We start from the raw sequence: 14,600 nt of genomic DNA, 5'->3' as shown, positions 1-14,600 counted from the left end.
GACCCGTGCAGCTGAGCTGTCCCCTCCTGCCTCCCCGAGTACACCTTAGCAGGGAGCTGGATGTGCAGTAGAGCTGAGTCTTAACATTCAGTGCAGGCTTCCCAGATGGAGTCTCAGCTGCTATACCAAGTGCCTACCTAGTTTCAAAAATCATTTCTCTTGAGATTTCTTCTTTGATGTGTTATTTATTGAAACATTTAATTAGTTTATCTGGGAGACAAAGGTGGGACTGGGGTAGGGTTAGAGGTTGGTTGGGTACACAAAGACGTGTGTGTGTGTGTGTGTGTGTGTGTGTGTGTGTGTGTGTGTGTGTGTGTGTGTGTGTGTGTGTGTGTGTGTGTGTGTGTGTGTGTGTGTGTGTGTGTGTGTGTGTGTGTGTGTGTTTGACAGAGAGAGAGAGAAAGAGAGAGAGCCATCTGCTGGTTCACTCTCTAAATGCCACAATGACCAGGGCTGGGCCGGGGCCAAAGCTGGGTGTTCGCAAATCAACCCAGGTTTCCTATATCGATGGCAGGAGACCAATTACTCAATCCATTGAAAGACCTCAGAATCCCTATTAGCTTAAGTGACTCCATTTGCTTAGCCTAAGTGACTCCTGCGTTAACCTGCGTCCTGTGTTGGCATGCCTGCTTCAAGACTCTGCTACTCTCCTTGTCAACTGGCTTCTTGTCAATGCACATCCTGGCAAGGCAGCAGCACCTGGGGCCCAGTCGGCCATACGGGAGGCCCAGATTGAGCTCTAAGCTCCTGGCTTCCACCTGGCCTGGCTCTGGCCGCAGGCGTTTGGGGAATGAACCAGTGGATGGAAGATCTCTCAAGGCTGATTCTATCCTTTAAACAAAATAAAAATAAAGAAATAAAACAGTTATTTTGTATTATAAAGCAAAATAAGGCTTTGAGGGATGGACATTTGGCCTTGCACTTAAAATGCCAGTTAAGATACTCATATCCCAACCTGCACTTGATGCCCAGCTCTGGCTTCTGACTCAGCTTCCTGCTAACACAGACCCTGGGAGGTATAATGGGGTTTCTAGCAGACCTAGAAGGAGTTCTTAGCTCCCAAGCAGGCAGAGAGTTTTATGGGCATTTGGCTAGTAAGCAAATAAACAGATTCTCTTTCTCTCTTACATAAATAAATCTTTAAAAAAAAATAAATAAAGGCTTGGGGTTGGCACAATGGCTCAACCTGCAATTATCGGTCGATGTAACGCCTAGCCAGCTGGCGGGAGGAAGAATACAGGTTCTGCCTGCTCCGCTGGCGAGAGCCTGTTCCCTCTAATTGGTGTTTGGGGAGCAGCCGCTGAGTGCCTGCGCCCTGGGCGGAATGCTGGCGACCCACAGACCAGAAAAAACCCAGGGGACCAGAGCTGCAATAGTGCCGGCAGCCCCAGGGGCGCAGCGCCCCCGTGGTTTACCCGCTGCCTGCCGCTTTCCAGGTAGTCGTGAGATACCACGGGGATCAAAGGAAACCAAGGCCACCGCTGCCGCCCCCATCACCTCGCTCCTCGCCCTCGAGGGCGGGATGCAGGAGCATCCCTCGAGGGCGGGATGCAGGATGCACAGAGCAGCCTGCCCGGCCCGAGTACAACTGCAGACTTTGTCCGGCCCTGCGGCGCTCCTGCCCGACTCCCTTGGCTCCAGCACACGTGTCCTCTACTGCCCACGCTCCTGTGGGCCAGTGACACGGGTGTCTCCAAGCCGGCTTGAAGAACAGAGGCAAAAACCCAGAGAGCAGACTCTGCGTGCTGGACATCCCGCGGAGCCCGCTGCGCGCGCCGCCCTCAGACGCGGGGGGTCGGTCTCGGGAGGGGCGGCACCCGCGCAGGCTCCGCGGAGCCTCTTCTCCGGGTGCGGCGGCCTCTTTAACAAGGCGGGGCTCTGCCGGGAGAAGGAGGAGGAGGAGAAGGAGGAGGAGGAGGAGAAGGAGGACTCGCCCCACCCCGGATCTCCGGCTTCCGACTCCTCGGCTGCACCTGACCCAGGCGGAGCAGCTCTGGGCCGATTCTTCCCGGGACAGGTTGGACGCCAAGCACCGCGAGGTGAGGCGGCCGGGGCTGCGTAAGGGCTTTGGGGTCTGCCGTTCGCTCAGGCTGCTGCGGCCCAGCTCCTTCCTTCGCCCCGCGGTGTCCCAGGCTCCAACCTCCCCTCATTGTGCCGGCTACAGCTTCTAGGGCCTTAGCAGACTTGAATTTAGTGACTCTGCTCTTCTTCCAGATACCCTAACGAACCCGTTGTGCAGACGAGGAAAACTGAGGCCTCGCCAAATGCATGCCCTACAGAAAGGCCGCAGACTTGAGAATCAAACCCAGGGTCTGTGTGAACCCCAGAGCCTGTGCCCAGGCCCACTGGCCAGGCTGAACTAGCTGCCCTTGTCATCTCTCTCTCCAGTCTGCACCTATTCCTCAGCGTCCACACAGCATGAGACTGGATGGAATCTTTGGTTGCAGGGGCCCAAGGACTTGGGCCACTCTCTGATGCTTTCCCAAGCTGTAAACAGGGAACTGGATCAGAAATGGAACAGCTAGGACTCGAACTGGCAGCTGATGGGATGCTGGTGCCACAGACAGAAGCCCCTGGCTGGAACCTTTGGACCTCCAGGATTTGTTGCTTAGTTTTTGCATTGTCTAATGTTTAAGGGTTATCTTTCAGTCAACCCACCAGACCCCCACTGCAAAAGCAGGAGTGTTTCTCATGCTGAAACAGGGCTTGCTGGCAGGTGCTTCGCTGTTACTCTAAGTCTGCTTCTGTTTTTCCTTTTAGACCCCTGCAGAGCCCCTTCGTCCCGCTTGGGAGAAGGCCTGCTTGCTGAATGGCGGCCGTGGATGACTTGCAGTTTGAAGGTATATGGGTTGGGGTCTCCCCTTGTTGTAGCCGCCTGCCTACCTCCTCTCCCTCCAGCAGTGGCTTTGCCTTGCTGTACCTCCTCCCTCAGAAAGGAGCTCCGTTGCAAGGACTGAGCCACAGTGCCCCTGCCCCGTCAAGGCTCTGGCTGTTTGTTTTACCGAGTGACCTTCTCAGTTAGTCGTTGTCAGTGTGCCACAGCAATTCCGGATGATGTTTATAGAGTTCTTTACAAGTTCAGCAAACATTGGCCAGTACGTGAATGTCTGCCTGGCATTAGGTGTGGTGTTAGAGGGTGGAGGTTACAAAGGTAGGTGTGCACACTGGTAGGACGGACGACGTTGTGGAGAAGAACGTGATGAAGGATAATCAGCAGGTGTCGCCTGAGTGGGGCCTCACACAGGCACTTGTGGTTCTCAAGGTGAGATGAGTAAGGGGCTGTGTTGTGGTGCAACAAGCTAAGCCACCACTTGCTATGCCAGCATCCCACGTTAGAGTGCTGGTTGGAGTCCCAGCTGCTCTGCTTCCCTTCCAGCTCCGTGCTGATGAGCCCGGGATGGCCCAAATGCTTGGGTTTCTGCTGCACCTGTGGCAGACCTGGATGGAGTTTCTGGCTGCTGGCATCCACCTGACCCCAAATGTGACTGTTGTGAACCAGCAGTGGGAAGATCTCTTTCTCCTGCATTTCAAATAAATAAGTACATTTTTAAAAATATTTTTTTATTTTTATTGGAAAGGCAGATATTCTGGGTCTCTCATGCAAGTACAGGGTCCCAAGGCTTTAGGCCATCCTCGACTGCTTTCCCAGGCTACAGGCAGGGAACTATGGGATCTTGGTGTATGCAAGGCAAGGACTTTAGCTACTAGGCTACAGCACCATACCCTCTCTTTATTTTTTTAAAAAATAGTTTATTATTTACATAAAAGGCAAAGACACAGAGATCTTCCATCCGTGGGTTGCCCACTCCAAATGCCTACAGTAGCCAGGGCCGGGCCAGGCTGAGGCCAGGACCTTGGAGCTCTTTGTGGTCTCCCATGCGGTGATGGAGCTGCCTCCTAAAGGTACGCACCAGTAGGAAGCCAGAGTCAGAAAGAGGGTCGGGGATCCCCATGCTACGGTTGCTGCAATGTGGGGTGCTAGCATCCCACGCGGCACTTTTACTGCTGCCGCATGTCCTGTCTGACTGCCCTACCTCTGCCACTGCTGCTGCGTGATCTAAGCTCACCTTCATCTTTGGTCCTGATCTTCCTTCTGAGCTTCCTGGTTCCTCCCTTCTACTCTCACTCTGTACTTTATAGCTAGAGTCAACCTTACTTATTTGTTTATTTATTTATTTTAAGGAAGGAAAATGTATTTATTCCAAGATTCATTTACTGGGATTTGTAAGCACCCTTTCCATGGTGTTGAGAATGTGCTAGGGGCTGCTGTGTTTGCCGGCAAGGGCGCCCATCCTCTGGGGGTCACGGGAAGGATAGTGGATTGATCCCGGGGCCCTCATGAATGGAGGGGGCGGTTCCATCGGGTGGAACATGGGCTGTCCACACCTGGGGGTGGCAGCAGTGCCATGTTCACCACAGCTGGAGGACCGCTTGGGGGCAGGTTGAAGTCACTGGCAGAGGCTTCTACTGCTGCAGGAGGAAGAGCTCCCGGCAGTTCCGGTACAAGTTCCAGCTTGATCCCAGGTTCCGTGGTTCCATCTTTCTCCTTTTCCTCTGGCTGCCTGCCATCTTCCCCGCTTGATGTTGAGTCTGCAGCCATTGACAATCAGTTTGTAAAAGGACTTTGGTGCAGCCGCTTCTGCAGCTTGTCACGTGACGAACTGGGTTAAGGCATGCTGCTCTCTGCACGACAGTGATGGTCCAGATCTCTCCAAACTGGTAGGAGCGGTTTCTTAGCTCTGTCTCTGTAATGCTGTCGCCTAGACCACCCACATAGAGGGTGGTGATGGTCTTGTCCTCTGGAGGGTCAGACGGGGCAGCGTTGAAGCCTGCTTGAGGAGCTTGTCTGCTACAGGGTCGTTGATTCCGTAATATCAGTCTTTGCTCTTCTGATCAGCAAGGGGATCATCTGGAGCTGTAGGCTTCTCATGCCTGTCGGGACATTCCTCTCCTCTTTGACACTCTCCTTTGACCCAGAAGGAACAGATGTGGGGCTGATTCCTTTTGAAGTAAGGGGTGGTCTGGGCCAGTTTGAGCAGCATGTCACTGGTGGAGATGGCCTTCCCCAGCATGCCAACAGGCCGTGTCCCATCAGAGTTAGAAATTTCTCTCTGCATATTCTGTGTGTAGTATTCTTTGTTGACATTCTTGGCATGTCATCTTTAAAAGGCAGTCCTGCATCACGAACCTGGATGGGCAGGCCATACTCAAGGTCTAGGAGGCACGTCTGACATTCTTCAGTTTACTGCAGGTCTGGCACACCTCAGTCTTCTTGAAATGCATGCGACCCCGGGGCACCAGTGAAACATTGTGAAGGTCCTGGCACAGATTTTGCATTCCTTTCCATACTTTTCTTTGGTCATTCGGATATTCTCCCAGACACGTCTGGCACAGAATAGGGAAGTCTGCATCCTCCCAGTTCTGCCTGTTGTAGGTGTTGGGACCCAGAGAGGTCGCCATCTTAGTCGCACTTTCCACCTGCTTTCAGGACCTGTTCACTGTCTGGCAGTGATGGATCTGATGCCTGGAGAGAGAGTCATGTACGTTTGCTAGCAGCATCAGGCTTTTATGGACAGAGGCTCACAGAAGAGCCTTGTTGGAATTTACATGTCAACAAGAGGGAGTTGATTGATGTATCGAAGTTCCCAAAAGCCTGTCTATAGATCCCATCAGTTGTCGCCACACCCTTGCTTGAAAATATCTGCTTTGTCCTACAGATCGAATCAACTGTCCTCCAGATCCCCTTCTGTTTCGTAAGCTAGGACTGAGGGATGAAGCTAGGAAGAACCTGTTCTTGGAAGGGCAAGAAATGGGGGAGAAGCAAGATTTTATATTTTACAAAGGCAACTTCACCAGGGACCAGAGACCCTAACTGCCTGCAAATTCAGCCCCAATGTCAGTTTTTTTTTGCCAGGCACACAGCGTTGCATCCAGTACATGGGTGAGCACAACTTGTAGTTGGGTTTGCTGCCCAGTAGTCCATTGCCTCTCTCCAACCAACATACGGTAAGATCACCACCCTCGGGGAGTTGTCGCCATGCTTGTCCTAAGGATCGCAGTTTTTCCTTAGGCATATCACTCCCCCACATTTCCCATTGTAAATATTGAGAAGGAGGAGGCCCTATTTTCACTATTACCACTATTCAAAAGCATAGGGGATCTGGTTTGCTTCTCCAACCATTCAAGTATTCCCACACATATAAAGAAGTGGGTCCATGGGACACACAAGCCTTTTTAAAAGCTGTGATGGCATTACAATTTAAACCTTCATATGTAGGCTGATTATTTTCTTGACTAAGTATAATTGGGGAAAGCAACTATAATTCATGAGGTCTCCAGGGAATATCGAACACTCAGGAATGTCATTGATCAGATTTAAGAGTAAGGTGGCATGGGGTGGTTCTTAACTGCTTTTCTTCTATCTCATCCTCGTCTTCCTCACTGGAAAAATCTGGGAAATCTTGTATTTATTTAATCGGGCAACTTTTATTCTTCTTATTACTTTTAGTTTTGTTTTCAGTCACGTTATGGAGGCAAGGGTTATGCACACATGTAGCTTCTATTGCTGCCTAGTTACTTCTACTCCACTTTTCACTAAAAAGTTACACATAAAAAGCTATGTACTGGGCCTGGCGGCGTGGCCTAGTGGCTAAAGTCCTCGCCTTGAATGCTCCGGGATCCCATATGGGCACTGGTTCTAATCCCGGCAGCTCCACTTCTCATCCAGCTCCCTGCTTGTGGCCTAGGAAAGCAGTTGAGGACGGCCCAAAGCCTTGGGACCCTGCACCTGTGTGGGAGACCCGGAAGAAGTTCCTAGATCCTGGCTTCAGATCGGCATAGCATTGGCTGTTGCGGTCACTTGGGGAGTGAATCATTGGACGGAAGATCTTCCTCTCTGTCTCTCCTCCTCTCTGTATATCTGACTTTGTAATAATAAATAAATCTTTAAAAATAAATAAATAAAAGTTAATTAATTTAAAAAACAAAACCTTTCATTAAAAAAAAAAAGGCTATGTGCTGCACTGATTCTGACCCGGTCCATGTTCCCACTTACCTCTTTCGTTGGGGGTCTCCGTCGGTCGCAGTTTTTGTTTGCTTTTAAGTCCCTGTTCACAGGCAAACTTGGTGCATTAAGCTAATAGTCATACATGTGCACTGCTGACTGATGATCAATAGCTCTGCTTTTTTGTTTGTTTGTTTAAGATTTATTTATCTATTTTATTGGAAAGGCAGATTTATAGAGAGAAGGAGAGAGGAAGATGTTCAGTACACTGGTTTACTCCCCAAGTGGTCATAATACTAGAGCTGAGCCAATCTGAAACCAGGAGCCAGGAGCTTCTTCTGGGTTTCCCACGTGGGTGCAGGGTCCCAAGGCTTTGGGCCATCCTTGACTGCTTTCCTAGGCCACAAGCAGGGAGCTGCGTGGGAAGCAGAGCAGCTGGGACGGGACACAAATTGGCACCCATATGGGATTCCGGCGCATGCATGGCAAGGATCTAGCTACTGAGCCATCACACTGCACCCTTGAATCATCCTTTGAAAGCCAAGTCCAGTCTTGCTGTTTTTCTAGAATCTTCTGCCAGCTCCCACCTCACATTGGAGGCCCCACGTGGTCCTGCCCCCACTACACAAGATTTCAGTTCTGCTGCTCCTGTCCTTTCCCTGTCCTAACCACACAGGCTCGTGTTCCTTACATACCACATTCACTGCACACGTGCAGCTCGCGGTGCTTGCTGTTTCTCTTTGGGACAGTCCTCCGGCTTATAGGCACAATGCTTGCTGCCTTGCTATGTTCTTCTGTACTTCATCCTTTTTTTAAAAAAAATTATTTTATTATTTTTATTGGAAAGGCAGATACACAGAGAGAAGGAGAGACAGAGAGGAAGACCTCCCTAAGTGGCTGCAACTGCACTGATCTGAATCCAGGAGCCCGGAGTCTCTTCCTGGTCTCCCATGTGGTACCGTGTCCAAAGCTTTGGGTTGTCCTTAACTGCCTTCCCAGGGCACAAGCAGGGTGCAGAATGGGAAGCGGGACAGCTGGGAGGAGAACCAGTGTCCATATGGGATCCCAGCATGTACAAGGCGAGGACTTTAGCCTCTAGGCTACCGTGTCAGGCCCCTTTTTTCTTTTTAAAGATTTGTTTATTTGAAAGACAGAGTGGCACAGAGGGAGAAAGAGAGGAATGGAGTTTGAGGGAGGGGAGAGAAAAATCTTTCATCTGTTGGTTTACTCCTCAAATGGTTGCAACAGTAGGAGCTGGGGCAGTCTGAAGTCAGGAGCTTCTTTTGGGTCTTTGCACATGCACTCAGAGGCCCAAACACTTGGGCCATCACCTGCTGCTTTCCCAGGGCATAAGCACGGAGTTGAATCATAAATGGAACATCTGGGTCTGAAATCAACACCCTTAGGGGACACTGCTATTGTAGGTAGCAACTTAATCCACTACGCCACAGTGCTGACTCATGTCACTTCATCCTGTCTGGGAGTGTAGTGGGAGAAAGTTCAAGGGCAGAGAACCCCACTTGTAGAGTCCTTGAGGCACAAGGCCGTGTGCTGCAAAGGGTGGAAGAGGGTCCTGCGTTCTGGGTGACAGGTGAGGGAGGCTGGCACAAAGCGAGGCTTGTGGGGCAGGAGACAGGAGTGGTGCGGGATTGCCAACGATGCTGTGGTGTCACAGGAAGCTTCCCCTTGGAGGAACGGTGCTGTCACATGAGGAAGGTAGAGTTCAGGAGCCTGTGGCTGCCAGGATCATGGTAGGAGAGGAAAGGTGGCACAGGGTAGCTTTGGGTATGCCAGGATGCCTAAGCAGAGAGGGTGGCTGGTAGAATTCAGGACCCTTGCTTGCCCTCGGGTCAGAGACGGGCAAGAGAGTCCAGCTAGTGCAGAATCACCATGGGGTGCCATCTGCAGTCCCTCTGGCTTGGCCTCTTGGCATGAGATGTTGTCCTCAGCACCTCTGGCTGTCCTTCTGAGGTGGCCTCGTCCCCGGAAGGCTTTGCTAAACCCGTCTTCTGGACAAGGTCTTGGCTTCCCCTGAGCTTATTTCTCATGTTGATAGGAACTTGGTAGGCAACCAGTTCACAGAGTTGCTAGTTTGGAAGCCACAACTCCCCTGCCTGTATAATTCTTTTTGTCCACCTGTATGTCAAAGGGCACGTACCCATTGTTATCTGGGACTTAAGTAGGGGTGGTGTTGTGTTATTGCATAACCACTCCTCTCTCAAGCCCTCTTAAAAGCCCGTGCTGGGGAGGGGCTTGCTCTTTTCATCTCTCAAGCACTTTGCTCGCACAGCCGCTTCCTCCCTTGCTTCCTGTGGATAGACTGTGAGGATGGAAGGTAGCCATCTGTGCATTACTGTTTCCCTTCCTGGCTCACTCTCCATGAACATGGGCCATGTATATCTGTAGTCCTCACTCTCAATAAACCTTACCACCTGCTTATGTCGTGTTGGTGTCTATACTTGAAATGTCATTTAAGTAAGAGGCAGAAATCAAGAAATAAATATTTGGCCCAAACCTGGACCACAGCAGGGTGGCCCTGTCCTTGCTCTGGCATGTCATCCCACCGGTCAGCTGCTGCTTTGAGGGTATGCAATTTGAGTGGATCTTCCCTGTTCTGATTCTCTCTAGCAAAGTCATGGCCATGTTTTGAAAAGTTAGTGCCTTTTCCAGTTAATAAATGGCAGCTATAACAATATGTAAGTCAGAGTACAGAGAGAGAGGGAGAGACAGAGCTCATCCATCTCCTGGTTCACTTGCCAAATGGCTATAATGGCCAGAACTGGACCAGACCAAAGCTAGAAGCCGCGAACTTCTTCCAGGTCTCCCACATGGCTGCAGGAGCCCAAGGCCTTGGGCCAGTCTTTGCTATTTTCCCATGCCATTAGCAGGGAGCTGGATGGGAAGTGGAGTTGTTAGGACTCAAACTAGCGCCCTAAGGGATACCAGCCCTGCAGGTGGAGGACTAGCCTGTATACTACCGCACTGCTCCCCACCAAAGTATTTATCATTCTTGCATATATCTCTGAGATAGGAATTCCTCACAGTTTATACCTGAAGAAACAGAGAGGGAGGAGGGGAGTGAGTGGCTGAGGTCACGGAGCTCTGGAGCTGTGATGCTCAGTGCTGGAAGCTGAGGCTTGAGTAACTGTTACATAGTAACCACCCGATTCTAGTCACTTGGTTTTCTCCAGAAGACCTCCCTGTAGCTGAGGCAGTCAGTGTGAACTCAGTTCTGTGAGGGCCCCAGCTCTTGCCATGCCAGGAATGGGAGCTTCGCACAAATGCAGCAACACTACGTGGAGGGTTCTGGCGCTTGTTACTGGGGGATGTAAATCAGTAAGGTCCTTTTGGAAAGTGGCGCTGCAGTGTGGTTCCAGAGCCTTGCAAGTGTCTGTGCTGCTTGACCTGCTAATTATATTGGTAGGTAACCTCCAGCTTCCCGCACACCCACATTCCTTGTGTGTTTCAAACACTGCTTCAACCAGAAGACATTTTTCCCCCTAGGTGATCCCCAGTAGACAAAGCAGATCACAGAATGCTTTTTGGTAGTGTGATCACCTCTCAGAGCGATACGGGGCATCCTGTGGGCACATGGGAGGTATTTGTTGAATGAATAATAGAGTGTCCTGTGCACAAGTCTCACTCTGTAAAGAAAGCAAAATAGAGCAAAAATATTAAAGGTGTTTGCCTCTATGTGGTGGGACCCAGAAGGATTTTTAGTTTATTACTCCCACCCTCATTTTTGTTCTTAAATTTTGTATAGTGGTTACATAGAATTCACTGGGGAAAAAAGTAAGTTCCATTACAAATTTTTTAGCTGGGGCCAGTATTGTGACATAGCTAATCAAGCTGCCATCTGCAGTGTCAACATCCCATATAGACACCAGTTTGAGTCCTAGCTGCTCTACTTTCCACCCAGCTCCCTGCTAATGCAGCAAAGGCTGGGCCTAGTCCTTGGGTCCCTGCACTCATGTGGGAAACCTGGGTGAAGCTCCAGGCTCCTGGTTTTGGCCTGGTCCAGCTCTTGTGGCCACTTGGAGAACAAACCAGTGGATGGAAGACCTCTGTTTCTCTCTGCCTCTCCCTCTATAACTCTGGTTTTCAAATAAATAAAAATAAATCTTAGAAAAATAAATAAATCTTAAAAAAATTTTTTTTTTCTTTTTGCACTAAATCAGGAGGGCGGTTTTGGTTGAGCCAGATTCCGTGCTAAGGATTTTACTTAGATAAAATTCCTCATTCTCCCCAAGTTCTTTGACCTAACTGGCCTCTCCATTTTACAGGTGGACACACCGAGGTTTATGAAGAATGTTGCTTATTTAGGCTCACATGGTTAGGAAGGAGCTGATTCGGGACTAAAATCCGTTTTCCTGTGGTTTTGCAGTCCTTTTTCTGTGTGGGGTTGACTTCTAGAAGGGGCTTTGTTTCGAAGCCTTTTGTGGCCTGTGTCAGAGAGGGTCCGCAGCAGAGCTGAGTTGGACGGCTTGTGTTGAATTTGGCAGCAGAACTTTTCTAAGGCTTTGTGCTCTAATTCCTTCCAGAATTCAGCGATTCCGCCGCTTCTCTAGCAGCCCACCCTGCTGGTGCCCCAAGTGTTAAAGAGCCTGCTGAGACCCCAGACGACCATGCAGGACCCCCAGGAGGCCTGGGGAGAGAGGAGGACGACGAGTTACTGGGAAATGATGACTCTGACAAAACTGAGGTTGGAACTTGTCTTTGAACTTTTTTCCCTCTTTCTGAAAGATTTGTTTATTTAAAAAGACAAAGTGACAGAGAGGGAAGAAGAGGCAGAATCTTCCATTCACTGGTTCACTCCCTAAATGGCCACAACAGCTGGGGCAGGGCCAGACTGCAGCCAGGAGCCAGGAACTTTATCCAGGTCCCTTGTGGGTGGCTTGGGGCCAAGCACTTGAGCCATCTGCTGCTGCCTTTCTGGGTACATTAGCAGGGAGCTAGGGCCAAAGCAGAGCAGCCTGGATTTGAATAGGCACTTTGGCATGAATGTTTTAAAACTTGTTCATGGGACCTGGCACAGTAGCCTAGCAGCTGAAGTCCTTACCTTGCATGCACCAGGATCCCATCTGGGCACTGGTTCTAATCCAGGCTGCTCTGCTTTCCATCAAGCTCGCTGCTTGTGGCCTCGGAAAGCTGTTGAGAATGACCCAAAAAGCTTTGGGACCCTATACCCATTTGGGAGACCCAGAAGAGGCTCCAGGCTCTTGGCTTCAGATCAGCACAGCACCAGCCATTGCAGCTGCTTGGGGAGTGAATCATCAGACAAAAGATCTTCCTCTCTGTATATCTGACTTTGCAATAAAAATAAATAAATCTTCTAAAAAAAAAACAACTTGTTAATGCATTTGCTCATCACCTACTGTATGTCCAATACAGTGCCAGGCGGTGGCAGCAGAGACTGACAGCGTGCCTCTGCCTTTCAGGGGGAAACAGGCACGTGCATCCTTATGGTCTGTGCAATGGGCACAAGCAGAGGGGAGTAATGGAGGGGGGTCAGGGTGAAGGGTAGGTGACCTTAGCAAAGAGAACTTTGTTGCTGAAGTCACAGAGGCATGAAATTATGTGGCACAGAGGAGGAATACCACCAACACTGCCTTAAAAAATTTACTTATTTATTTGACAGGCAGAGTTATAGAAAAAGAGAGATTGAGAGAAAGGACTTCCTCCCATTGGGTCACTCTAGGTGGCTGCAACAACTGGGGCTAGGCCAAGCTGAAGCCAGGAGCCTGGAATTCCCTGAGTCTCCCACGTGGGTGGGATGGCCCGAGCACCTGGACCATGCTCTGCACTCTTCCCAGGAACATTTGCAGGGCACTGGATTGGAAATGGAGCACCTGGGACTCAAACTTGTGCTCATGGGATTCCAAGATGGCAGGTAGTGGTTTAATCCACAATACCACAACACCAACGCCCAGGAATACCTCCCATCTTCACCTAAATTGGAAGCAAACTGTAGGTCGAGACAGGAGATGAGGTTTCCCAGTAGGCCAGGTTTTGCCGCAAGGATGCACTGTGTTTTGACAACTACTGGGAGCTGTTGAAAGAGTTTAAACAGTAAGACCAGGCATAAAGATAGGTAAGGTGCAGAAGCCTGTGGCTGGGCAAGAAAATGAATCAGAGTCCATAGCTCCTGAGACAGATGAGAAGTAGGGTTGTCTGTGCCAGGGCTGGGCTTGATGGGCCCTTGAGATGGGCTGAGGAGAACTCCAAGGAGAACAGGTGTGGGCTTGCGTGGGTTCACAGTAACAGGCTCAGGAGGAGGGGGGCTTCCGTGTGTACATTGCTGGGTCTCAGAAAAACTGTTTCTGCTGCTATTTGATGAATTGAATCATGACTGACTGCCCAGAACCCGGTGCACCTGCAGTGCTTGAGTCAGACACTCCCACCTGAGCCTGTCACTCAGGGGAAGACAGACATCTTCTGCTCCATTCTCCCTGGTGGCTCCAGCAGCGAGGGCTGAGCCAGGCTGAAGCCAGGAGCCAGGAATTCCATCCCAGTCTCTGACGTGGGAGGCAGGGGCCCAGGCGCTTGGGCCATTCTCTGCTCCCTCTTCTTCTTCTTTGTTAAGATGTCTATGTTTATTGAAAGGCAGAGTTACGGAGAGCATGGGCAAGACCAACAGTTCTCTCCTCTGCTTTTCTCCCCAGATGGCCATAGTACTAGGAGTTGGGCCCATCTGAAGTCAGGAGTTTCATCTGCAACTCCCACATGGGTGGCAGGGACCCAAGCACTTGGCCATCTTCTGTTGCTTTCCCGGACACATGAGTGGAAAGCTGGGTCTGAAGTGGAGCAGCTGGGACCCTAACTGCACTCATGGGGGATACCGGCGTCCCAGGCTCAATACCGGCCCTAGCCAATCTTTTTAGGTAGGGGAATATGGGTCTGAGAGGAGCCTTGGGGTTCACTGAAGTTTCCCCATAGCAGGGGGCCCAGGATTTGAAGCCTGCTGGTCTGATGTGTTCATTCCTGTGTGTAGCTGGGTTGGGTGTTGGTCTTTGGATGCAGGTGTGTGGGACATTTTAATTTGCCATTAGTTCCCTCCATCCTCCTCTCTCTGCAGTTAGGAGATTGTGTCGCGGTTCACTGTTTTTTTTTTTTTTTAACCTCTTGCAGTTACTTGCCGGACAGAAGAAGAGCTCCCCCTTCTGGACGTTTGAATACTACCAAACCTTCTTCGATGTGGACACGTACCAGGTTTGTAGAGTTGCAGAGCCCTGGCCTTTTTGGGTAGCTGAGCTGTTTCCACAGTGTTCAGATGCAGTGAGTGGCTTTGTGTACCGGAAGTGGTCAGACAGAAGGGATGGTTTGCATGTGGAATTTGGCAGTGGTTGAATTTATTACATTCCTCATACAAAAGAAAAAGCCTAACGTGGACTACCATGTTTTCTAGGTCTTCGACAGAATTAAAGGGTCTCTGTTACCGATTCCTGGAAAAAACTTTGTGAGGTTGTACATCCGCAGCAACCCTGATCTCTATGGTATGTGTGTTGCCTGCTGCCACTGAAGGCCAGGAGATGTTTGGGCTGCCTGAAGAGTGGAGAATTTCACAGTGGGCAGTATATGAGGATTGGTGGCTTTAATT

At 50.3% G+C, this 14,600-nt stretch overlaps 1 protein-coding gene and 1 pseudogene across 1 annotated transcript; one reads left to right on the top strand and one right to left on the bottom strand.

The window, feature by feature from the left end:
• The first annotated feature begins 1,952 nt into the window (after window positions 1–1,952).
• Window positions 1,953–14,522, top strand: LOC121167668 (protein YIPF1-like). Its single transcript, XM_040997220.1, has 5 exons — window positions 1,953–2,039; window positions 2,761–2,840; window positions 11,545–11,705; window positions 14,132–14,212; window positions 14,409–14,522. Exons 2-5 carry the CDS (start codon window positions 2,810–2,812, stop codon window positions 14,520–14,522), a joined length of 387 nt encoding a protein of 128 aa, XP_040853154.1. The 5' UTR covers window positions 1,953–2,039; window positions 2,761–2,809.
• LOC121167667 lies at window positions 4,185–5,460 on the bottom strand (annotated as a pseudogene).
• Window positions 14,523–14,600: the final 78 nt, after the last annotated feature.

This window comes from Ochotona curzoniae, unplaced genomic scaffold (genome assembly GCF_017591425.1).
Source record: "Ochotona curzoniae isolate NIBS_2020 unplaced genomic scaffold, NIBS_Ocur_1.0 patch420, whole genome shotgun sequence".
NCBI classification, from domain to species: Eukaryota; Metazoa; Chordata; class Mammalia; order Lagomorpha; family Ochotonidae; genus Ochotona; species Ochotona curzoniae.
The sequence above is the reverse complement of the archived record's forward strand: the minus strand, read 5'-3'. Positions and strand labels throughout refer to the sequence as shown.

Coding starts and splice junctions, on each gene's coding strand:
- LOC121167668 (XM_040997220.1), top strand. CDS start 2,810: ATGGCGGCCGTGGATGACTTGCAGTTTGAAG. Junction 11,706..14,131: donor ATGACTCTGACAAAACTGAG/GTTGGAACTTGT, acceptor AACCTCTTGCAG/TTACTTGCCGGACAGAAGAA. Junction 14,213..14,408: donor TCGATGTGGACACGTACCAG/GTTTGTAGAGTT, acceptor CATGTTTTCTAG/GTCTTCGACAGAATTAAAGG.